This window comes from Musca vetustissima, unplaced genomic scaffold (assembly GCF_032173495.1).
Source record: "Musca vetustissima isolate MV318-11 ecotype Yass unplaced genomic scaffold, APGP_CSIRO_Mvet_v1 utg3460, whole genome shotgun sequence".
NCBI classification, from domain to species: domain Eukaryota; kingdom Metazoa; phylum Arthropoda; class Insecta; order Diptera; family Muscidae; genus Musca; species Musca vetustissima.
Window position 1 is genome coordinate 319,432 of NW_026884540.1, and position 26,626 is coordinate 346,057.

Here is a 26,626-nt window from a genome sequence, read left to right on the forward strand (position 1 = left end):
TTCTTTTAGGACTTTTGGTCCTTCGATTGGCAAGTTTACCACATGATTTACCGTTATTAAGAAGTAAACGATATTTTATGTGGATTTCCCAAACAATATTCGTTCATAATATTCCTAAAGTGGTCCTTCGACCTGTTGTGAAATCGCATGATTCACCTCAATTTGTGGAAATATTTCTTTTAAAGGTTTTTGGTCCTTCGATCAGTTGTGAAACGGGGTGATGCAATTCATTTTATCCGTTTTTTTTTTTTTATTGGATAATTATTTTCAACATTGGTCTTTTAATCATTAATCCTTTCAAAGAGTTTTTTGGTCCTTCTATCTGCTATAAGACTGGGTAACTCAACTCATTTTGAATTTAATCTTTTCTTCAAAGACATTTGGTCCTTTCACCGGACAATTTTCCACTAGCTTTAACATATCTGTAAAGTGAGGTATATTTTAATATTTTCGGCCTTTGGTCCTTCGAGCTGAAATTATTCATATTTTTATTTGTCATCATTGAAACCAGGAAATTAAATTATTAATTTCTATTTTTATTTTCTTTACTTAACCTTCTAAGCAAAAAAATATTTAAAAAATTAAATCTCTCGTTCATTCACCCTCTTCAATTACTATTCTAAAAATTTCGGAAACAAACAAAAATCTCAGCTACCGAGTTTATTTCTATTAAAATCTATTTCCTCTTGCGAGATTACTGATCTACAATAAATTATGTTCCGATAGCTGGTAGAACCAGTAACTCTATTTAATTCTTAGCTATTTTAGAGGTCAAACTTCAACAACCAACTAGCTAACTAATATGTTATGACCTCCAGAAGTTCATTGATTTCCGTTCGTCGCCGTCACTCAGTGACACTCATTTAATAGCTGGCGAGAATTTAAGTCAATACACTGCTCAATGCAAAAACCTGATACCGGTTTTATTGTGCGGGTTTGGAAAAAAACGGAAATACATTCTTATTTTGTTTTATCTTGGTTTGTTTCACTGAGATTAATGATTTCTTTCCCCCCGCCTCATTTGCTGAGATAATTTTATAGAGGTAGGTAGATAGCTAGGCCTAATCGTAGGTGAATAATAAACTAGTTCGTAGCAAAACAAGGTCACAACCCACCTCAATGACTTGTTAATTTTTTTTCGGATACTAAAAATTAATTCCGCATTTTTTTGAAATTCGAAATCAAAAGTTCAATGCAGTTCACTTCGTATAGGAACTGGTTTTATTTACAGTTCAAAAACCCTATATTGAATCTCTGAAGGCACATAACAGTACTGCTGAATGTCAGGTTCAATAACTTGGTTGTCAATGTTAGTCATTCACTTTTTTACGGTATTGAATGAAATGTTGAATCAAAGCCAAGTTAAGTGGATAATTGGATTTGGCTAAGTGCTTTTTGTCAATGAAAGTGAAATTGCTGTTTTCACTTTCATTCAATATACATAGCAATGGAGGTCTCCAATGAAATATTTTTTGGTCCTTCGACCGGATTGGAAATCCGAAATATATATTTATAAATATTATGAGAGGAATATTTTTGGTCCTTCGACCCAACTAAAAATATTTATTATTTAAATTTGTATAAAGCTTTGTGTATTGAATAAAAAATAGGAATAATTGCCAAACATTGTTGGTCCTTCGACACTACTAAAAATTTAGAAAAATATATATTTTTTTTGAATTTTTATAGGAAATATTTTTGGTCCTTCGACCAAAATAGAAATTTAAAAAATATATTTTTTATAATTTGTATCTATAATTGTGAATTAACTATCAAATAAAAATATTTTCAATACATTTTTGGTCCTTCGAGCAAATCAAAAATTCAAATATTATACTTAAAACAAATAGTTATGGTCCTTCGACCTAATTCAAAAATATTTATATATGAAATTTATAACAAGAAATATTTATTTAATAATAAGTAAAAAAATTCCAATAGATTTTTGGTCCTTCGACCCAATTAGAAATTCAGAAATAAATATTTTATTATTTTAATATAAAAAATAGTCATGGTCCTTCGACCTACATTTAATAATTGTTTGAAGCATTATTGTGATATTTTCGAATTCAAAATAACCACAATAATTTTTTCTTATTATAAATAAATCTTATTGTTTCGTATTTAAAAATTCCCCACAAATAAAAAAATGCAAAAAATATAAAAAGAAATGTGTGTGTTTTAGATCACTTGACGTCACAAACATCACGACCACGACCGGCTCACTCAATCGTTTATCACATATGCATACATACGTACATATATAAATTTGATTTTATTTATTTTTATTTCTAAAAATAATTTCAAGTTCACTTCCGAAGCGCCACAATAGGCAACAAACCATGAAAACAAAATTGGTTGTCTCTTATCACAAACCAGAAGTTTGTTCAAATAATTTCCATTTCAATATTTTTTCTGGCAAATAAAAACAAATTACGGAATGTGTTAATAAATTTGTAGGAAAAAAGGGAGAAGGAGGGTTAGATGCTATATTTCAAAAGCAAATAATGAAAACACAACTGCAGTCAAATAAAAATGACAGCAACAAAATATTATCTAATCTGCAGGGCAATAAATTGCAGGAAAAAATGTACTACGGGAATTTAATGGCGAAAAAATTGTGGGGTATCAAGGAGAGAGATATGATTTTTTATGATCAATTTGAATTCATAAAATCGAATTTTGAAATCTAGAAAAGACTACAAAGTCCAAAAAATATTAATTATTTTGTTGAGTGTATCAATTTCATTCCATTTATTGGTCCTTCGACCTGTTGTGAAGTGATTTTTAAATGGTCTCGTTAATTGGTCCTTCTATCAGTTGTGAGACTGGGTGATTCAATTTATCTCGTGTTAATGGTATTCTCTAAAGGAATTTTGAAATCCAGAAAAGACTACAAAATCCAGAAAATATAAATTACTTGGTTGCTTGGATCAATTCTCTGTGATTTATTGGTCCTTTGACCTGCTGTGAAATGATTTTTAAATGGTTTCGTTTATTGGTCCTTCGATCAATTGTGAAACGGGGTGATTCAATTTATCTCGTGGTAATGGTTTCTTCTAACGAATTTTGAAATCAATTGAAAAATCTACAAAATCCAGAAAATATAATAGTTGATTGGCAATTGTCAGACAGGGTGATTCAATTCAACTCGCGGTAATGATTTCCTCTAAGCTTTTTGGTCCTTCGATCACTTGTGAGAATGGGTGACTCAACAGATTTCACTGTTATAATTGCTTTGAAGACTTTTGGCCATTCGACCGTATAGTTTACTACTAGAATTAATATTTCTGTAAAGTGAGATATATGATTTCTTTTAAGGTTTTTGGTCCTTCGATAAGTTGTGAGACTGGGGGACACAACACATTTGCCTTCGACATATTCTGAAGACTTTTTAAACTAGACTAGTTGATTAGCAATTGTTCGACAGGGTGATTCAATTAATCTCGTGGTAATGATTTCCTCTAAGGTTTTTGGTTCATCGATCAGTTGTGAGACTGGGTGACATAACACATTTCACTGTAATAATTTCTTTGAAGACTTTTGGTCCTTCGACCGTATAGTTTACTACTAGATTTAATATTTCTGATCTCTTCTAAGTTTTTGGTCCTTCGATCAGTACTGGGTGACTCAACACATTTTCCTTCGACCTATTCTGAAGGGGTTTTAAACTAGATTAGTTGATTGGCAATTGTCGATAAGGTGATTCAATATATATGATGATATGGTAATGAATTCATCTAAGGTTTTTGGTCCTTCGATCAGTTTTGAGACAGGGTGGCTCAACACATTTTGGTCCTTTGAGTGACTTTTGGTCCTTCGACTGGGCAATTTACCACTAGATTTAACATTTCTGTAAGGTATATGATTTATTATAAGGTTTTTGGTTCTCCGATCAGTTGTGAGACTGGGTGACTCAACATATTTGATTGTAATAATTTTTTTGAAGACTTTTTTTGGTCCTTCGACCGTACAATTTACCACTAGATTTAACATTTCAGTAAAGTGATGGATATTTGGTGTATATACCCACAATAATCTTGTTTCCAAGTATTCTCCATGAGACCTGGAGATTAATTATTTATAGTAATAATTGACATTTTTGGTCCTTCGATTAATATAAAAATAAAAAAAAAACAAAAATTAACATTTGTTTGCCTTCAAGAGATTAAAAAAAAAACAAATTATAACCAATAATTTCTAATAAGTGTTTCTATCAAAAGATTTTTTTAGAAAATTTCATATCAGCATTTTTTTGTAATTTTTATGTTTTTCCCCTACCAAAAAAAATTAAATTGCCATTGACCCTCTCCATTGCCATTGAGAGATAATGACGCGTTCTGCTAGCCCAGCCAAAATGTAATTGACCTCGATTACGAATTTATTGTTATTATTGTCGTTGTTTTAAATGTTTCGGAAATACTCAGCGAATTCATTCAACTTTCCACCCTCAAAACAAAAGTTCATTGTATCGAAAAACCGACCAGCGAAAATTGCATAATATTTGATAAATTCGAATGTCATTGTTTTGTTTATTTTTCATTTGGAGTGATTGGAGGCCTTTAACCTTTCGAAAAATTGCAAGGCATTCACCTCGACAATGCACCGTTTATATCAAGTGTTTTTGTTTTTAATTTTTTTTCTAAAGGGGCTGGTATTGCCATTCAAAAAAATTTTTTTTTCAAAAAGTTTATTTACCTTTTGTTATATATATTTTTTTTGGATGGTTACATATCAACATCTGTTTTTTTTTTAATTTTTTTTCGTGATACTTGTATTAATCAAACATTTTTTTTTTGGGAAATAAAACCTCAGACTCATACAACAACCGGTCGGTCGTTCGATCGTTTGTGTTTGCAATGATGAATGAATGACCCTGCATAGGTTTTTGAACTTTTATGTTAATTTTTTTTTGTTTCGTTCGCTACGGTCTTCAATTAATTTTATTATTTGAATCGAGTAGAGTCGAGTCGACGGCAAATGTAAGCGCCAAAAAATAAAAACCTGTCCGAGAGCAACTAATTTACATAGCCAACCAAACCAACATTGTTTCCGCATTTTGCACATTGTGTCTGAGCGGTTTTTGGGTATTTTTTTTTTTTTGACGAGCAAAACAAAGCGTCAAAAGCCTAAAATTTCCTAGTCAAAAAAAAAACTAAATGGATTTTTTGTTGTTGTTAATTTCAATGTCAAAACAGAAATTATAACACATTGGCTCTTGTTCGCTCGCTCTTTTGGGTGAGTAATCGTATCTGAGATAAGTATAGTTTTGAGTTTTTGGTTTGTTCATTAATTATTTTTTGTATATAATAATAATTATTATTATTGTTATAACAAAAACTGTGTGTAAGGCGGAAAAAAGTGCGTAAGTGTCTCAACCAGACACACACACTAATCATACCTACATACATATCTCATACATTGGCTAAAAAATGTGAATGAAACATTGAAGGTCGCCACCGCCTGCCTGTCTTCAAATATCTAATCTGTGAGAACAATATTTGAGGAAATTATCGCAAAATAGAAAACAAAAACTATAATGGCAGGGAGATAACAAAAAACTCAAACCAAAATAATTCACGGTCACTTGGAATATCAGCAGAAACAACAAAATTATGTTTTGGGGGGAATTTAATGCTGGTGTACGTGATAGAAATCACTAGAGAATAGAATAAACCAAATTAAAATCAAACAAAAATATAATAATAAATGTATATGGGGGCTATATCTAAATCTGAACCGATTTTTACGAAACTAAGCACACATCATTCTAGACTTAATTCAGTAGGCTATACCAAATTTCGTGTAAATCGAAAGATTTATAGGGACTTTTTTGCACCATTTACCTTAAATCGGCCAAGCTATATATGGGAGCTATATCCAAATCTGAACCGATTTTCACGAATCTCAGCCCACATCATTCTAGGCTTAATTTAGTACGCTGTGCCAAATTTCGTATAAATCGAGAAATTTATAGGGACTTTTTTGCACCATTTACATTAAATCGGGCGAAACTATATATGGGAGCTATATCTAAATCTGAACCAATTTTCATGAAACTTAGCACACATCATTCTAGACTTAATTCAGTAGGCTATACCAAATTTCGTGTAAATCGAAATATATATAGGGACTTTGGTGCACCATTAACATAAAATCGGGCGAAACTATATATTGGAGTTATATCTAAATCTGAACCGAGTTTCATGAAACTCAGCGCACATCATTCTAGACCTAATTCATTACGCTGTGCCAATTTTCGTGCAAATCGAAAGATTTTGGTGCACCATTTACATTAAATCAGACGAAACTATATATGGGATCTATATCTAAATCTGAACCGATTTTCATGAAACTCAGCGCACATCATTCTAGACCTAATTCATTACGCTGTGCCAATTTTCGTGCAAATCGAAAGACTTTGGTGCACCATTTACATTAAATCGGACGAAAATATATATGGAATCTATATCTAAATCTGAACCGATTTTCATGAAACCTAGCACACATTATTTAAGACGCAATTCAGTACGATATGCCAAATTTCGTGCAAATCGAAAGATATATAGGCACCATTTACCTAAAATCGGGCGAAACTATATATGAGAGCTATATCTAAATCTGAACCGATTTTCATGAAACTCAGCGCACATCATTCTAGACTTAATTCAGTAGGCTATACCAAATTTCGTGTAAATCGAAACATATATAGAGACTTTGGTGCACCATTTACCTTAAATCGGACGAAAATATATATGGTATGTATATCTAAATCTGAACCGATTTTTATGAAACTTAGCACACATCATTCTAGACTTAATTTAGTACGATATGGCAAATTTCATGTAAATCGAAAGATATATAGGGACGTTTTTGCACCATTTACATTACATCGGACGAAAATATATATGGGAGCTATATTTAAATCTGAAGCGATTTTTTCCAATTTCAATAGGGTTCGTACTTGGGCCAAATAAGTGACCTATGCCAAATTTCATCCAATTCGAATAAAAAATGCGATCTGTACTTTGTTTACAAAAATACATGTGACAGACAGGCGGACAGACGGACATGCATAAATCGACTCAGAAAGTGATACTATGCATATTCTCAAAAGGAACCATGTGTCTATCTCGTTTACTTTTGCCTGTTACAAACACATATGCCCAAAGACATAATACCCTGTACCACCAGAGTGTTGTGAAGGGTATAAAAATCCACGCCTTATATGGAGCTCCAAAAAATTATATTAAAAATCCACGCCTTTTATAGGCCTTGAAATTAGAACTTTATTTTTTTTATTTACAGAAAAAAAATGATTTTTTATTTACAAAAAATTTTGATTTTTTATTTACAAAAAAATTTTAATTTTTTATTTACAAAAAAAAAATTTTTGTTATTTGAATTTTTGTGATCATTTGAAAGTGATTTTAAGTGATTATTTTTATACTCTTTCGAGTCGAGCTTGATGATCTAAATTTTGCAATGAAAAGGAAAGCCAGGAGAAAAAAACCATTATGCGACGCGTTTCGCCGTTTTTTCAGGCATATTGGGCTATGTGGCTTTACAAAGGTCGTACGTTGATAACTTTTTTATTCCGCCCTGATGCGAAACTTGCATAAATTAAATTCAAATTTGTCAAAGTTCGACATTTGTCTTCATTCTAGGAACAGTCCTTTTCAAAGCAGATTTGTTGTAGCGATGGATAATTAATCCACACACCTACAATTGCTTCCTGGTATACACATGTTTTTGCGCAACCGTTTTTGGAAGTGTTGATGGCTTCCTTTTCATTGCAAAATTTAGATCATCAAGCTCGACTCGAAAGAGTATAAAAATAATCACTTAAAATACAAAAAAAAAATTTTAATTTTTTAAAATATTTTTTATACTTCAATCCTTTTTATTTATTTTTTATTTATATTATTTTTATCAATTTATTTTTTTTTTTTTAATTTTTCATTCATTTATTGCCCATAAATTTGTATGCAATTTTTGTGTGTTTTTTCTTGATATTTTGGCATTTAATCAATAAATTTCACTTTTCAATGCAGCAACGTCATCTATCCATCCATCCATTCAACCCCACCAAAAAGAAAATTTCACTTTTCATTGGATTGGCAGTAAAACACCATCCCTCTTGCCCCCATCCCCACTATTGCAAAATGCCCATTAACTTATAAACAATTTTTTTATTGAATGAATAAAAATTTCATAAAAGAAAAACCACAAAAATAACAACAACAACTACAACAATAGCAACTGCTGCAGAAAAAAATCCAAATATACGCACAAAATTTACTACAACCGCCATAAAAAGCTAACAGAGGAGGGCAATGAACGCAGCAAATGCAGCAGAGAGTGGTTGGTTGGCTGGTTGGTGCCTGACGCCGTTTTTTGTTGTGCCTAGTTTTGCCAATGCATACAACAATGACAACAACAAAAAATTGTTGTGTTGTTGTTTTTTGTGGCGTTCACATTGACACTGAATATAGCAATGCTATATGTTTGGGGTCTGCATGCCATCATCTTCAGGCATCCACAACGAACCTCATGGTGTTGGGTTGTTGTGTATGAGCTGTAAGCTTTTTTCATACTCCATATCATACTCTTGAAATCGGTAAACAGTCATCGTTAACAATAAATAAATAAAACAGATATGTTTTTAATGATCTCTCGCAGGCTCTCTCTCTTCCTCTCACTCCTTCTCCAATTTACTCCTTATTTTCATACAATGTTGCAAATATAATACCAGACGTTGCATGTAACCTGTGTGTATGCTGCTGGCCTGTAGCAAAACTTATACACATCCATCCTCATATAGGCATCAATTGTTGTTGCAATATTTTATTTATTTTTTTTCAATTTCGCCGCTCCAATGCTGTTGATTATGTGTGGCATGATGGTTGTTCGGTTGGTTGCTTGCTTGCTGGGATGGCATTCATGCAGGTCTTAATGATGATCATGATGGTGTTGCCTGCCAGCCTGTTGCAGCCAAGGGTAATTGTTCAAAAAAAGTGCAATGATCTCAATAAAAAAAACACATCAACAACAACAGATTTCAAAATGTAAAATGTCAATGAACTGTGCTTGGGCATGCACGCGTTGTGGCATTCAAGCGAGACCGTCATTGAACTTGTAATTATTTTTTTGCACTTCATGAGAAACTTTGTGGCAGACAGAGAGAGGAGGCAAAGGGAGAGGAAAAATATTTTTAAAGAATAAATATTTATATTTTAAAAAAATTCTCAATTCGAAAAAAAATTATCTATGGAAAAAATATTTTTATAGAAAAAAAATCCTAAGATGCTGAGACAAATATTTATTTTTTTTGTAGAACAAAATCTCTGCTACTTTTTCTATAAAGAATAGAAAATTTTTCCAATGGTAAAAAAATCACCAGTTTTTTTCAATATTTTTTGCAGTTAAAAAAACTTGCTAAAGCGATTTTTTATAGAACAAAAAAATTCTAAACTAGTAAACTAGACAGACAGAAAGAGAGAGAGAAGGCAAAGGGAGAGGAAAAATAATTTTTAAGAAAACATATGTTTATTTTATATTTAAAAAAAATCTCAAACCGCAAAATTTTTCTCTTTAGAAGAAAATATTTTTTGGTATAGAAAAAAAATCCTAAGATGCTAAGAAAAATATTTTTCTATAGAACAAAATTTTTTTATATAAAATGTGTTGTATAGAAAAATGTTCCTATAGTAAGAAAATTACCAGTTTTTTATAAATATTTTTTTGCAATTAAAAAAAATGATAAAGCAATTTTTTTATAGAACCAAAAAATTCTAAACTAGTGGAGAAGACTTTTTTTCTACATGAAAATATTCATCAATATTAAGAATTATCTGTAAACAAAAATAAAGTTTTTTTGATTTTTCGTAATGAAAAAAAAATCCTCAATTAAAATTTTTCTCAATTGCAGTTGTTTTTTTTTTTGTAATAGAAAAAATCGATCCCCGTCTATGAGTTTTTTTCCTATAGGAAAAAATTTTCCTTCAGCCATTGAATTTGTTCTAAGAAAAAATAGTCCTCTTCTATTAATGATTACTTCTCTTTAATGCACAGTCGGGCGAAGCACCGCACGCGAGCACTCTCGCGAGAGTAAATATCACTATTCTCTCACACACATTCAACTGAACCAATTGAAAACCCATTGACACACACACAAAGACAAGTGCGTGAGAACAGAATTTGTATGCTCTGCCCGAGCCTGCTTTAATGTATGTATCACTCGCTCCCTCTCTCCCAAAAATTCGTATCACATTTTTTTCAAGGTCGCTTGCTTGCTTGCTTTTATGATTTTATTAACATAATTATTAAAAACACAACACATGAAAAAAACAACAAAGAAGAAGAAATTTCAAGTTCAAACATGGCACAGCAACAACAACTTTCTTTCATGCTGGTTATTCTCGGTATTTCCCATGCAAACACACACACACTCACAAACCCACACTAAAATTAGAACTCTTATTCAACAGAGAAAGAAGATAAACAACAACTCTCTCCCATTAACATCTCTCGGCAGAATTCGTCTACACAGCCGAGGAGAAAGACTTTCTTTTGTTTTGATGATCAAACAAACAAACCAAAACACACAGGCACACACACACGCAGCCTTCCAACAAGATTCTCGTCACAACCAGTTCTGTTTGGTAATGGGATGATGATCGTTATTTAATTTTCTTTGTGTGTGTGTAAAGAAATTTCTTTCTTTTTCGAAATTATGTTTTGGACTTTCTTCGTCGGCCGGCTTGAGCTCGACTTGGTAGTAGTAGCAGTCAATGGGTATGGTAACAAAACTCGTTTTTTTATGAATGAAAAATGGTAGTATTTTTTATGGCGGAGAAAGTTATGTAATAGGTTTGAATGGTTGGTAGAGGGGAATTCTTTGTTTTGTTTTTCTTTCATTGTTTCTCTTTTAAGACTTTCTTCGTTGTGCGTGCGTGCTAACATACAAGGTCGTCGAGAAATTGTTGTTGTTTAATGAGTGAGTGTGTGAGAAAGAGCTTGACTTGGCTTGGCTGGCTTGCTGGCTATGGGCCATGAAATTGAAAGTAATCATGTTTGGGTTTGAAAGTAAAAGTGGGGATTTAATTTTTAGGAAAGGGATTTTCGGGGGAAAATGAGAAAAACTTAATTTAAAAAAAATATTTAAAAAAAATCAAAAAAACTAATTAATAAAAATATAAAAAATAGTTGAAAAATAAAAAAATATTCGAAGAAAAAAATCAACGATAAATAAAAAAAAAATATTCGAAGAATACAGAACTAAAAATATTGAAAGAATATTTGAAAAAAATGAAAGTAAATTTTTGAAAAAAAAAAATTAAAAAATATGTAAAAAAATGTGATAAAAATAATAAAAATTATTTGAAAACAAATAAAGAATAAAAAAAATATTTGTAAAAATTAAAAAAAATGTAATTGAATATAATTATTTGAAAAAATTTAAAGGTTGTTTTGAAAAAAATAAATAAAAAAAAAATATTGAAAAACATTGTTAAATTTAAATTTTATTTGACACAAAAAATTAAGAAAAATGTTATTTTTTTTAAGCCGAATCAACAAATTTTAATTGTATTTGTTGTTTATTTTTCTTTCTTTCAGAATTTGATGGCACCACCGTCTTGTGCCGTGTTTGCGGTGATAAGGCCTCTGGCTTTCACTATGGTGTTCACTCGTGTGAAGGTTGCAAGGTAAGTGAAGACATTTTTTCTATTTATTTTTTATATATTTCAAAAATAATAAGTTGGAAATAAATTATATTAAAAAATATATTTCTAAATTAAATTTAATAATTTAGAGAACATTAAAATTTTCCATGGAGTAAAATAAATAAAAAAATAAAATTTTCCTTTTGGGATATTTTAGGGAATTTTTTTCTTTTCATTGGAAATGATTATTTTTCATCAAATTAAACACAAATATATAGGAAATTTCAAAATTTATAAATTTCCCTTTTGGGATTTTTGGGAAATTTTTTTCCAATTGGAAATTTTATTTTTTTTAAAAAATTTAATTGATTTCTAAGGTTTAGAAATTTTTGACGCTAAGATTTTTATTTTTTTTTATTTATAATTGTACTATATATTTTTTAATTTTTGAGAAATTTTTTTTTAATTTTTCGTTATTTATTTTTATTTTTTTTTAATTTTGGGAATTATTTTTTCCCTTCCACAACCCGGAAGATTATGCAATTTACTAAAGAGATAATCAATTTTTATTTTGCACATTACTTCAGTCTGATTCCCATTTAAAATTAATGATTAATTCCATTATGCCACAAAAAACAATTCTCCTTCATAAAACAAAACCCACTTCCAGACATAACGACCAACAACCAACCAACCCAGCAATAAATACTCTATTAAAATAAAGGTCAATATATTTATTGAAGGCCATTTGGCCCGGGCAATAAGAACCCTTTACGATCAACAAGCAAGCAATCACACACAAACACTCAACACACAGATTCATTGAAAAACAAAACTCCCCAAACAATGGCAAATTATTTCATGAACAGTGAGAAAACAACAACAATAAGATGAAATCAGGAAACATGATTTAAGCAAGCACAACACACACAGCCATAAACAATAACAAAACACACGATCAAGCCATCGTACGTAAACAATACGCACGAAAGCACGCACGCACTTTCGTCATTGCGGCCAACGAAGTGTAATAGAGGTGATAGAGAGAGAGGAGGGAGAGTTGTGTTTAATTGAAATAATCACCTAAGCTCATAATGTGATTTTCGTTTGTTGTTTTTGTTTTCTTATACGGTGGACATGTTTCAATGTGCCAAAATCCCTTTTTTGTTTAGCCTTGGATAATAACAAAAGCTGTGTGTTAACCTTGAACTTTAAGCTCAGACAATGAGATCAATAGCACGCACATATGGCGGCGGTCTGTAGGGTTATTTTGTTTTGTTTTGCAAATCCTGTATTGCGTAGCAGCCTCTCTCCCTTTTTTGTAGACTGACCAACCAACAACAAAAGGTTGGGGTGGTTTAATTTTCTAAACACAAACAGATAGACACAACTCAACACACACTTGTGGTAATCATTTAAAAAGGGTTCTCAACGACCAAGCACAAAAAAAAAACAAAAGTCCCTGAACCTAATATAGAATGTCGTGATCATGACGCAGTTTGTTGTGTTCTTGTTGAAAAAAAATAACAACAAAAACACGGCTCTTAAATCAAAAAGAGGGAATAAATAGAACATGGGAGAGAACTTTGCCAGCAGAAGGGAAATTTCGCTTGGCCATGATGATTTAACCGAAATCAAGGACGTCATGAGACCAACACACATGCACACACTTACAAAGGGAGTGGCAGGCATTCAAAGTAGACCTGAGAGACATGTCTGTTGTTGCTGCTGCTTTCATACAAAAACAATACACAGCCACAACAATGTAGTATAACACGATCACGGTGATGATGATGATGAGAAGGAGGGAGGTGGGAATCCATGATCATGCATGGTGATGACGATGTATAAATAAATATAAAACAAAGTCCTCCCATTCGTTGGAATATATAAGGGAATAGGGCAAACTACTTTTTCAAGGTTGTCCAGCAGCAGCAACAACAACAACAACTTGGAGAATAAAAAAACGTTGTTGTCGGCTGCTGCTGCTGCTGCCACATATCATTGCCTTTGATCAGCATGATCGAAGTCATTGTTGTGGTTGGCAGAAAACAACAACTCGGGAGAAAACGATGACTGGATGGATGGTTGGCTGGATGTAAAGACGAACGACCACTCCGACAATGAATCAGTTTCGTTTTTTTGGCATGAGCCTTTTCTCGTTTTAACCTCCTTTGGCGAGACAGACAGACGAAGAAATCAAAGGCAATGAACTGGACTGGAACTTTTCAATGTCAAATTTTTTAAATAAAGAAAAAATTAAATAAAAAATCGAAAAAAAAATTAAAAAAAAAATAAGGAAATAAAAAATTAACAAACTAATTTAAAATTAGTAATAAAAAAATGAAAAAATCCTTTTTAAAAATTTAAGAAAAAAATATGAAAACCAAGGAACTTCATATAAGAAAAAAAAAATAATAATAGACTAAGAATTTTTAACTGAGAAAAAAATAAATAAATTTAAAATTTCTAAAAAATTAAAAAAAAAATAACAAAAAAATTCTTTCTAATTTTATCATTAAAAATTTCCTTTCATTTTTGTTTAATTTTTTATTTTTTTTTGGAAATTTTCCATTAATATTTTTAATTTTTGTTTTACCTATTCCCTTTCATTAACCACAATTTGTACTTCCTAGTTGCTACATTCTAATTGTTACCTTATGGTGTACGTAATTTTTTCTCCTCTATTTTTGTTATTTTTTTCTTAAATTATTTCTTAAGGTATCAAAAACCTCCAAAATCATAACACTGGTTTTATCTTCTTTAAGGGAGGTATACGTGTGTGCGTGCGTATGTGTGTTTATTTCAAGTCGTATTTTGTTTCTCAGCCAATGACTATTAAAAAATTGTGTTGTGTTCTGATTGTTATTTATTTTTTGCTTTGTTCTTATTTTTCGCCTGGTTTATGTTTTATTATGTTTTCAACATGAACAGCAAAAAAACAACACCAATCCAACACACAAAAATTACCACACAGCATAAAAACACTGAGGCACACACACACGAACATACACACATAGTTAACATACCATCATCAATAGCCATGCCATTTATGCTCGTTCAACAGTAAGAACGAATGAACGAAATAAACCCGAACGAAAGACCAACAACATGAACAACCACACCAGCCAGCCAGCAGCATTGGCTCGGTAATTGACCAGAGCCCCGTAATGTGAATGAACTCGTTCAATGTCAACGCGTAGTAGTGGTATTTTAGTTGTTGTTGTTATTATTGTCGTCGTCGTTGGTTATTTTTTTGCTGTGTATTGCTCTTACACGAGAAATACTACACTACAACGGAGAGTTAATGTGTTGTTGTTTGTTCTTTTGTACCATAGCGAGCCACTATTCGTTTTTAAAACGAGTGGCGACTCGCGACTCTGTCTCTCTCTCGTAATGTGGAGAGATTTGCCTTATACATGAAAATAACAACAAGTCTGTTCAAATGGGGAGAGAGATAACTCTGTCGTTTTGTTTCTGTAATGCTTCTCATAATGTGTGGTGGACCGAGCTCCTCATTGTGTGTGTGTGTGTGTGTGCATGCGTACGTGCATATGGGCCAAACAATTCAATTTTACTTCCTTCTTCTTTCTATGGGAGAATGGTGGTGTAGTGAGATGGGGAGCACACAGAGAGTGTGTATCTCCCTCTCTATATTTTGCTCTGTTTGGTTTTGCATGGCTGTGTGAATTGTTGTTGTTGCTGCTGCTGTGCTTACTGTGTGTGTGCCACAATGTTTTGTAGTTTAATGGTTGTGCTAGGACTAGAATTTATGGGGGCAAATAATAATACACAGGTACTATTGCTTTGAGAATTTGTAATTGAGGGGATATGCTACAAAAATTAAATAAAATATGTATTTAAAAATAATAGAAAATTTAAGGGATTAAAAAATAAAAAACTGAAATAAAATAAAAAAATTAATTAAAATTTTTATTTGTCAAATTAAAATTTCTAAGAAAATTTTTCCTTTGATATAAAATTTTCTAAATTAAAAAAATACGAAAAAATTAAAATAAATAAAAAATTACTTAAATAGAAAAAAATAAATAAAAAATTAAAAGAAAATAAATAAATTAAAATTGTTAAATTGGCAAATTAAAATTGCTATTAATATTTTTCCTTTTATATAAATTTACCAAATTAAAAACTTTAGATTAAAAAAATACAAATATTTATTTTTAAATTATTTTCTTAAAAAAAATATTTTTTAATAATATAATTTATTTCAAAAAATTTTTCCTATCAATTTTCCAATTTTTATTACAATAAATCCTTGATGCAAACATTTCTACACTCTCTCTCACACACACATTTTCAACTATGTAAGTGTGTCAAGTGGTGTTGTTCCTCAGCAAAACAACAACAACTGCAAATAGTACACCATCCGCCAAAAAGGTGAATGACCGAAAATGCACTTGAAACTCAAGTGAATGTGAAACGAACGAACGAACGAAGAAGAAAAAACAACTCTCTTTTATTTAGCACTTTTTTAAGGGATGACATGATGTGCTCACAGACCCATCATTTGCAACCTATCCCCCATGTGGGTTGCATAGAAAATCCCTTGCCTAATAGTAGGGGAGTTTTATGCTCAGAGATAAAAATAGCAAATGCACATTGTGCATGATAATGGTGGTGGTGTGCATGTGTTTGTGTGTCTCTATTCCACTGGCTGACTGAAGTTCTGCCTGTCACACAGCCAGCCATTCGAGCGTGCGGGAGTTCATTGCACTTTGCAATTTGGGTCAACAACCTTAAAGCAGCCATGCTCTATTTAGGTTAAGACCAGGCGACAGGGATGAAGAAGAACTCTATTGCCTGTCAGCCTGCCTGCCTAGTTGCATACTTTTGCATTACCATACACACTCACTCTCACAGCAAACCGTTGGAAAAAGAAGGGAGAAGCAGCGAGAAAACATAAATGCAATAAAAGCGAAACTGTGTGAGTCGCAACGACAACAACAAAAACCACACAGAAATAAATGCAAACAAAAATGAACATGAGAACTATTATATTTCATGAGAGAAAAAAAGTGAGAGAACGAGAGAGAAAATGTATGTGAGAATATCTCTGTTATCTGTTAGATAACCACACAATTGAAATTGTTACACATTCGTGTATTTTTTCAACAATTTTTGTAGCCTACTTTTAGTTGCTCACCAACAACAGGGTGTCTTAATGCCAACGGCCTGAAAGTATGCTATGATTTTTGGAGGAAAATAAAAATGCTTCTTAATGATTTTTATTAACCATAAATTATGAGTCAATTTTTGTGTTGTTTTAAATAAAAGCTTCAGTTGTTGTAATTTTTCAATTTATTTTTTGCCATTTGGCTGCTGATGCTTTTGTTTAAATTAAAACAAAACCACGAACAACAACAACAATGACATCAAACAAACATCAACAGTCAGCCAGCCAGTCGGACAGCCAACCAGCCAGCCACCACACATTCAAAAAGTAATTGACAAGTACGAAGTTGATTGTATTCTATGTAGGTTGAGGTAAATTATAATTTTGTTGTTGTTATTGCTTTTGCTGTTGTTGTTGTTGTTTTTTGTTTGTTTATCTGAACGAAATAATATTGTGAGACACAAACAGACACACACAGCCACTCAGGGAGTCATGCTGTAATTTTGTGTTCAATATAAAAATAAATAGTATTTTGAAATTAGCATTAAAAAAATAATGTCAATATTTTTTGTTTTGAGAAAATTCAATAGAAAAATATTGGATGTATAAAAAAATAATTAGATGGAAATTAAAATAAACCGAAATAAATAATAAAATTGGGGGATTTTTTTTAAATGAAAATAAAATGACAAAGAAATAAATAAAATAAAAATATAAAAAATTGAAAAATGTAGAAAAAAAATAACAAATTAAAAATAAAAAAAAATTAGAAAAATTTTGAAAAAAATTTTCAAAATTTGATTTTTTAAATTTATTTTTTTTTTTTTTCAAAAAATGAAAATTAATTACAAAAAAAAAAAATAAAATAAAAAATTGAAATAAAAAAAATACAAAAAATGTCCCCAAAAAAAAAAGATTAAAAAAATAGAAAAATTTAAAAAATTAAAATAATTTTTTTTTTTGAAATAAAAATTCGATTTTTTTTTAATTTAGAAAAATTTTGATAAATATCTTCAAAAATTTTACAGAATTCAGTTTGTAATATTTTAAGGAAATTTTTGTTTTATTTATTTTTTGTAGTCAAAAAAAAAAAAAAAAACTAACACCTAAACTACCAAAAACGTGGAAACCATTTTTATTCAATAATAAAAATATTAATTAATTTTTTTTCGAAAATTGTATTGCTTGAATCATGAATTTTTTTTATTTTTTTCCCCAAAAAAATTTTCAATAAAAAAAATAGAAAAATGTAAAAAATTAAAGATAAAAATAATTTTTTTTTCGAAATAAAAATTCGATTTTTTTTTTAATTTAGAAAAAAAATTTGAAAAATATCTTGAAAATTTTACAGAATTCAATTCGTAAAATTTTAAGGATTTTTTTTTTTATTTTTTGTAGTCAAAAAAAAAAAAAAAATTCAAACTAAACCCTAAAACACCAAAAAAACGTAGAAACTTTTTTATTCAATAATAAAAATATCAATTAAAAAATTTCCGAAAATTGTAAACTTTGAACCCTGAATTTTAATTTTTTATTTTTTTAACTTTCTACAAAAAACCAACTCCCCAAAAAAATTGTTTCTCAAAATTTTACAGAATTCAATTCGTAATATTTGAAGGAAATTTTGTTTTTTTATTTTTTGTAGTCAAAAAAATTAACACTAACACCTAAACCACCAAAAAACGTCGAAACTTTTTTATTCAATAACAAAATTTTTAATTAAAAATTTTATGAAAATTGTATTGTTCGAATCATGAATTTTAATTCTTTATTTATTTATTTTTTTAATTGTCTACAAAAAATCAACTCCCCAAAAAAATGGTTTACAGAATTCAATTCGTAATATTTGAAGGAAATTTTATTCTTTTTATTTTTTGTAGTCAAAAAAAAAAAAAAAAAATTAAAACTGACATCTGAACTACCAAAAAAACGTCAATAATAAAAATATCAATAAAATTTTTTTCGAAAATTGTATTGCTTGAATCCTAAATTTTAACTTTTTTATTTTTTTAAATTTTCTATAAAAAAAAAAAATTCCCCGAAAAAATCTCCTTTAAGAAAAAATTGTTTAAGAAAAAAATCTCCTTTAAGAAACTTCAATGTTTTGCTTGCCCATCTGTGATTAGCCTTGATTTCTGTATGCAAGTGTGTGTGTGTGTTTTTGTCCTTTGGAGTTCTCCAAACATCATCTTTATTCTTATTGTTACACAATCATCCATCTATATGGCAGCATTATCGTCATTATCATTTTGCTCCCCAAAAAAAAATGTCATAGGCAAATATGACCCTCACCCAAAAATAGAGAAGAAGAACAACAACAACAAAAACAAGCCAAAAATTCGTCCATACTATCAAAAAATAAACACAACAATAGCCCCGAAGAAGAAAACAGCATCTCAAACGAACGAACACATCAAACACCCACACTAACTACGGCACTCGTAACAAACCTCACAAAGAGATAACAGAAGGGAGAGTTTGAGGGTGGAGAAATTTCTTCGTTATAATAACACTCTCACTGGATGTAACAACAACCCCCATTAGGCACCTCTTTGTGTTTGTGGGTGGGTGGTTGGTTATTTGTGTAGATATGTGTGACTGTGTGTTTGCGTTGCTCTGTGCGTGTGTGTGTGTTTGCCAAAAAAGGTGACTGACCACAAACTAGGTCATGTCAATTTGATGGCTGTTGTATTTGTTTGTGTTGTTGTTGTTGCTGCTGTTACTGGGGGTTGGAGGTAACATTCCATCCCATTCTCTGTGCTGATAATATTTTGCAGAGATTTTTTTTTAACTGGCATTTGTTGTTGTTGCTGTTGCAAATTTTCGTAATGTGTCTTGTTTTTTATTTAGAAATGATTTCTACAAGGCAAAATTATGGTGAATTAGAATCAAAAAAATTGGTGTGTGTTTATTTTTGTTCAATCATGTTTTTTGAACTCAGTTAATATTTTTGTGTGACTGCTGCATGCATATGTGGTGCAGCAGCAGTGGTTCGCTGTTAAGACCTACAAATGGCACCAGCAGCAGCTATGTTACTAGCTAAACAAAAAATCATAAGTGAATGGCTGGCTGACGGACTGACTGTTATAGATATGGCAAGCAAACACACACACATACTTACTCTTTATAGTATGTGTGTGTGTATGCTTTGGCCTGCTCAATTGAATTCAATAGATATTTTTTTGTTGCTGTTGTATTTTGTAGTAGGTTAGTTCATTGCACTATGCCCTCGCCCCAGATTTGGTGCAACAACATTTTGTAGTGCAGCAGCAGCAGTGAAGAATCGTTGAGGCAGCCACAGCAACACAGTTTACATTAAATGGTGCTGCAGTGGCAGAGGCAGCACCAACAGCATGCAGTTGTTGTGTGTGTGCGCGTTTGAGTCGAATTCTAGTAATATCTCTGGCTCGACTATATTAAATTGCTGATGTTGTGTTGTTGCTGCTGCTATTTGTTTCAATAGAAGAATTATAATAGATTTGTTGTTGTTTTTTCTACAACAAAATTATAAAGGTGATTGTTAAGCAAATATTATTTAAAAATTCAAATAAATTTGGGTTGCTTGTTGTTGCTGTTATTTTTAACATGACTTATCATCAAGATTGTAGCACTACCATCTGTATGAATTTTTTTCTACATATCGTTGTTGTTATTTTTTGTTGTTGTTGTATACTTTATAATTACAAAATCAACAACTTTTTGAAGTTTACATATGTGATATTCAGAAAATTCGTTTACCTTGAAATACAAATTCATACAAATTGTTGGTAAAAAAATACAATCTTCAAAATAAAAAAAATCAATACAACGAGAACATAAATGAAATCAAATTAAAAATGCATAAAAACCTACATTCAAAAATAAATTATGAAGAACAAATCTGATTTGTATGAGAACATTTTAAAATTTGCGAAAAATTATTACGGCTCAAAAAAAAAGAGAACCTAAATTCACAATATTTATTAGTGATATTTGCTAACCTATGAGAATCCAAAATAACAAATTGGGAAAACCCCAAAATATCGAATTTTGGAAGGTACCCTATAAATGGGACTTCCCATAAAAATGCAACAATATTGATAATTTTTTGTAGGAACATTTTTCGGCTAAAGAGAACCCACAATATCAAATTCCAGCCAATTTGGTTGAAAAATGTGCCGAAAATCCCCAAAATATCGAAATTTTGTGGAACCCTGAAAAGGTAACTGCCCTAAAAATGGACCAAAAATAATAATTTTTGGTTTTTGGATTTGTTACTCAATGATAAGCCAAAATATCAAATTTCAAGCAATTCGGTTGAAAACTGTGTCTGAAATCCTCAAAATATCGAAATTTTGGTGGTACCTTAAAAAGGGGACTAACTTAAAAAATGGACCAAAATTGATTCATTTTTTGTTTGAAGATTTGTGAACCAATGATAATCCAAAATATCAAATTACAGTCAACTTGGTTGAAAAACGTTACCAAACTCTCCAAAATATCGAAATTAGGGAGGTAACCTATAACGGGGACTACCCTAAAAAGTGGACCAATATTGATTGTATTTTGTAGGGAGGTTTGTCGGCTAAGGAGAATTCGAAATATAAAATTCCAGCCAATTTGGTTGAAAAACGTGCTAAAAATTCCCTAAAACATCGAACTTCGGATGGTGCCTTTGTATGGGGGCTACCTTAAAAAGTGCTCCAATATTTATCATTTTTGGTGGGAAGATTTTCTACCCAATGAGAACCCAAAATATCAAATTACAAACTATTTGATTGAAAAAAAACATACCCAAATTCCTCATTATATCGAAATTTTTGGTATACCCTATAAAGAAGGCTACCCTAAAAAGTTGAATAATATTAATAATTTTTTGTGGGACATTTTGTCACCAAATATGAACCTAAAATACTGAATTACAGACAATTCGTTTAAAAAATGTGACTGAAATCCCCAAAATACCGAATATTGGAGGGTACCCTTATATGGGGACGATATCCAAATGTGGACCAATGTTCATAATTTTTTGGTAGGGAGATTTTCTATTCAAAGAGATACCAAAATATGCAGTTTTAGCTAATAGGCCTGAAAATCGTGACCAAGCTCCCTAAAATATTGAAATTTTGGGAGTATCCTATAAAGGAGGCTACCCTAAAAAATGGATCGATATTCATAATTTTTCGTGGGAAGATTTTCAACCCAATGCGAAACCAAAATAACAAATTACAGCTAATTCGATTGAAAAACTTGGGTAAAATTAGCGAAATTTAAGGTGCACCCTTATATGGGGCCTATAGCAAAACTTGGACCAACATTTATAATTTTTTGTATAAACATTTGTTACCCCATGATAATCCAAAATGCCAAATTACAGCCATTTTGGTTGACAAATTGTGACAAAACTCCTCAAAATATAGAATAAAGGAGGGTACTGCTATATGGGAGCTATACCAAAACGTGGACCCATATCTTCCATTTTCAATACGAATTATTCTAGGAGTAGTAGTAATGTCTGAGCAAAATTTCAACTCTCTATCTTAAATGTTGCGAGCTCATACGATCACACATAGCGTCCTTTGATGCATTATTGAAAAAAACCGACGCCTTGAACCCACTCATAAAATAGGTCCGTTAAGATAAATTCAGTATTTATCTAGCAAAGACACAAACCATCAAGTTAACAGAACTATTGACAGAGCAATGTTAACGTTAACAGCGCAATGTTAATTTTAATAAAGCCAATAAAAATTACTATTTTTTAAAAAATATTAGAATTATTAGTTATTTTTAATAAAAACATGCGTAACATTCAAAAATAAACTATTTATAAGATTATTGGCCATACTAAGAAAAACCCCTCACTCGTAACGGCATCATATGTGGCAAGACAATTCCGTATGCTTTTTTGTCCACTGCTCCTTCCAGGACAATTCTGCCGGGACAACATGGGTATCACCGGAAAGCTAATGGAGAGTACTTTCATCCTAGCTAATAAAATTATTAAAAAATTCCGCCCGAGTTGGGTGTATTTAACAAAAACTGGCGAAGTCCTGGGGCAAGGACAATTATTTTGTCCACTGCTCCTTCCAGGACAATTCTGCCGGGACAACATGGGTACCTATGGAAAGCTAATGGAGAGTTCTTTCATCCTAGCTAATAAAATTATTAAAAAATTCCGCCCGAGTTGGGTGTATTTAACAAAAACTGGCGGAGTCCTGGGGCAAGGTCAATTATTTTGTCCACTGCTCCTTCCAGGACAATTCTGCCGGGACAACATGGATACCTAAGGAAAGCTAATGAAGAGTACTTTCATCCTAGCTAATAAAATTATTGAAAAATTCCGCCAGAGTTGAGGGGTATTTAACAAAAACTGGCGGAGTCCTGGGGCAAGGTCAATTATTTTGTCCACTGCTCCTTCCAGGACAATTCTCCCGGGACAACATGGGTATCATCGGAAAGCTAATGGAGAGTACTTTCATCCTAGCTAATAAAATTATTAAAAAATTCCGCCCGAGTTGGGTGTATTTAACAAAAACTGCCGAAGTCCTGGGGCAAGGACAATTATTTTGTCCACTGCTCCTTCCAGGACAATTCTGCCGGGACAAAATGGGTATCACCGGAAAGCTAATGGAGAGTACTTTCATCCTAGCTAATAAAATTATTAAAAAATTCCGCCCGAGTTGGGTGTATTTAACAAAAACTGGCGAAGTCCTGGGGCAAGGACAATTATTTTGTCCACTGCTCCTTCCAGGACAATTCTGCCGGGACAACATGGGTACCTATGGAAAGCTAATGGAGAGTACTTTCATCCTAGCTAATAAAATTATTAAAAAATTCCGCCCGAGTTGGGTGTATTTAACAAAAACTGGCGAAGTCCTGTGGCAAGGACAATTATTTTGTCCACTGCTCCTTCCAGGACAATTCTGCCGGGACAACATGGGTATCATCGGAAAGCTAATGGAGAGTACTTTCATCCTAGCTAATAAAATTATTAAAAAATTCCGCCCGAGTTGGGTGTATTTAACAAAAACTGGCGAAGTCCTGGGGCAAGGACAATTATTTTGTCCACTGCTCCTTCCAGGACAATTCTGCCGGGACAACATGGGTACCTATGGAAAGCTAATGGAGAGTACTTTCATCCTAGCTAATAAAATTATTAAAAAATTCCGCCCGAGTTGGGTGTATTTAACAAAAACTGGCGAAGTCCTGTGGCAAGGACAATTATTTTGTCCACTGCTCCTTCCAGGACAATTCTGCCGGGACAACATGGGTACCTATGGAAAGCTAATGAAGAGTACTTTCATTCTAGCTAATATAATTATTGAAAAATTCCGCCAAAGTTGGGGGTATTTAACAAAAACTGGCGAAGTCCTGGGGCAAGGACAATTATTTTGTCCACTGCTCCTTCCAGGACAATTCTGCCGGGACAACATGGGTATCATCGGAAAGCTAATGGAGAGTACTTTCATCCTAGCTAATAAAATTATTAAAAAATTCCGCCCGAGTTGGGTGTATTTAACAAAAACTGGCGAAGTCCTGGGGCAAGGACAATTATTTTGTCCACTGCTCCTTCCAGGACAATTCTGCCGGGACAACATGGGTATCATCGGAAAGCTTATAGAGAGTACTTTCATTCTAGCTAATAAAATTATTGAAAAATTCCGCCAAAGTTGGGGGTATTTAACAAAAACTGGCGAAGTCCTGGGGCAAGGACAATTATTTTGTCCACTGCTCCTTCCAGGACAATTCTGCCGGGACAACATGGGTATCATCGGAAAGCTAATGGAGAGTACTTTCATCCTAGCTAATAAAATTATTAAAAAATTCCGCCCGAGTTGGGTGTATTTAACAAAAACTGGCGAAGTCCTGGGGCAAGGATAATTATTTTGTCCACTGCTCCTTCCAGGACAATTCTGCCGGGACAACATGGGTATCACCGGAAAGCTAATGGAGAGTACTTTCATCCTAGCTAATAAAATTATTAAAAAATTCCGCCCGAGTTGGGTGTATTTAACAAAAACTGGCGAAGTCCTGGGGCAAGGACAATTATTTTGTCCACTGCTCCTTCCAGGACAATTCTGCCGGGACAACATGGGTATCACCGGAAAGCTAATGGAGAGTACTTTCATCCTAGCTAATAAAATTATTAAAAAATTCCGCCCGAGTTGGGTGTATTTAACAAAAACTGGCGAAGTCCTGTGGCAAGGACAATTATTTTGTCCACTGCTCCTTCCAGGACAATTCTGCCAGGACAACATGGGTACCTATGGAAAGCTAATGAAGAGTACTTTCATTCTAGCTAATATAATTATTGAAAAATTCCGCCAAAGTTGGGGGTATTTAACAAAAACTGGCGAAGTCCTGGGGCAAGGACAATTATTTTGTCCACTGCTCCTTCCAGGACAATTCTGCCGGGACAACATGGGTATCATCGGAAAGCTAATGGAGAGTACTTTCATCCTAGCTAATAAAATTATTAAAAAATTCCGCCCGAGTTGGGTGTATTTAACAAAAACTGGCGAAGTCCTGGGGCAAGGACAATTATTTTGTCCACTGCTCCTTCCAGGACAATTCTGCCGGGACAACATGGGTACCTATGGAAAGCTAATGGAGAGTACTTTCATCCTAGCTAATAAAATTATTAAAAAATTCCGCCAGAGTTGGGGGTATTTAACAAAAACTGGCGGAGTCCTGGGGCAAGGTCAATTATTTTGTCCACTGCTCCTTCCAGGACAATTCTGCCGGGACAACATGGATACCTATGGAAAGCTAATGAAGAGTACTTTCATCCTAGCTAATAAAATTATTGAAAAATTCCGCCAGAGTTGGGGGTATTTAACAAAAACTGGCGAAGTCCTGGGGCAAGGACAATTATTTTGTCCACTGCTCCTTCCAGGACAATTCTGCCGGGACAACATGGGTATCACCGGAAAGCTAATGGAGAGTACTTTCATCCTAGCTAATAAAATTATTAAAAAATTCCGCCCGAGTTGGGTGTATTTAACAAAAACTGTCGAAGTCCTGGGGCAAGGACAATTATTTTGTCCACTGCTCCTTCCAGGACAATTCTGCCGGGACAACATGGGTACCTATGGAAATCTAATGGAGAGTACTTTCAGCCTAGCTAATAAACTTATTAAAAAATTCCGCCAGAGTTGGGGGTATTTAACAAAAACTGGCGAAGTCCTGGGGCAAGGACAATTATTTTGTCCACTGCTCCTTCCAGGACAATTCTGCCGGGACAACATGGGTATCACCGGAAAGCTAATGGAGAGTACTTTCATCCTAGCTAATAAAATTATTAAAAAATTCCGCCCGAGTTGGGTGTATTTAACAAAAACTGGCGAAGTCCTGGGGCAAGGACAATTATTTTGTCCACTGCTCCTTCCAGGACAAATCACCTTCCTATAAGATCTCAACATTATTTAAACAAAAATCAGAGACCTACTTAAACTAAATTCAACCGATAAAATATATTAAATCGAAAATGTAGATCAGGCCAAAACGACTAAAGCAGCTACGTTATAAAAGATGGGCGGATGAAACTGGGCTTAAATGAAAGGTCTCGAGGAGTACTTTATACCATTTATATTCTAAAACCGTTTCAGAAAGCTAAATTGGACGACTTTCTGAAAATATCCTGAAATCCTGTAAAGACCACTGTGCGAAAATAGACCACTGAAATGCGTTGGATTTTTAAGTGGTGACTAATTTTGGAACATTGACCGCTAAATTAGAAAGAATCTGAAATTCTGAAAGTTTAAAGCTATTTTTGTGGATAATGTAATGAAATGAAATGCTTAAAAAATTCGATTTATTGCTGAAATTTTATTACCAGAATTAT

General features: G+C 32.3%; 1 protein-coding gene across 1 annotated transcript in view; it reads left to right on the forward strand.

Annotated features, from left to right (window-relative positions):
• LOC133331502 (ecdysone-induced protein 75B, isoforms C/D) overlaps nucleotides 1-26,626 on the forward strand; it is a 193,981-nt gene that overhangs the window by 91,413 nt on the left and 75,942 nt on the right. The window contains exon 2 of the mRNA XM_061539892.1: nucleotides 11,620-11,708. Coding sequence (XP_061395876.1) covers nucleotides 11,620-11,708 — 89 coding nt within the window. The remainder of the gene's footprint in view (nucleotides 1-11,619; nucleotides 11,709-26,626) is intronic.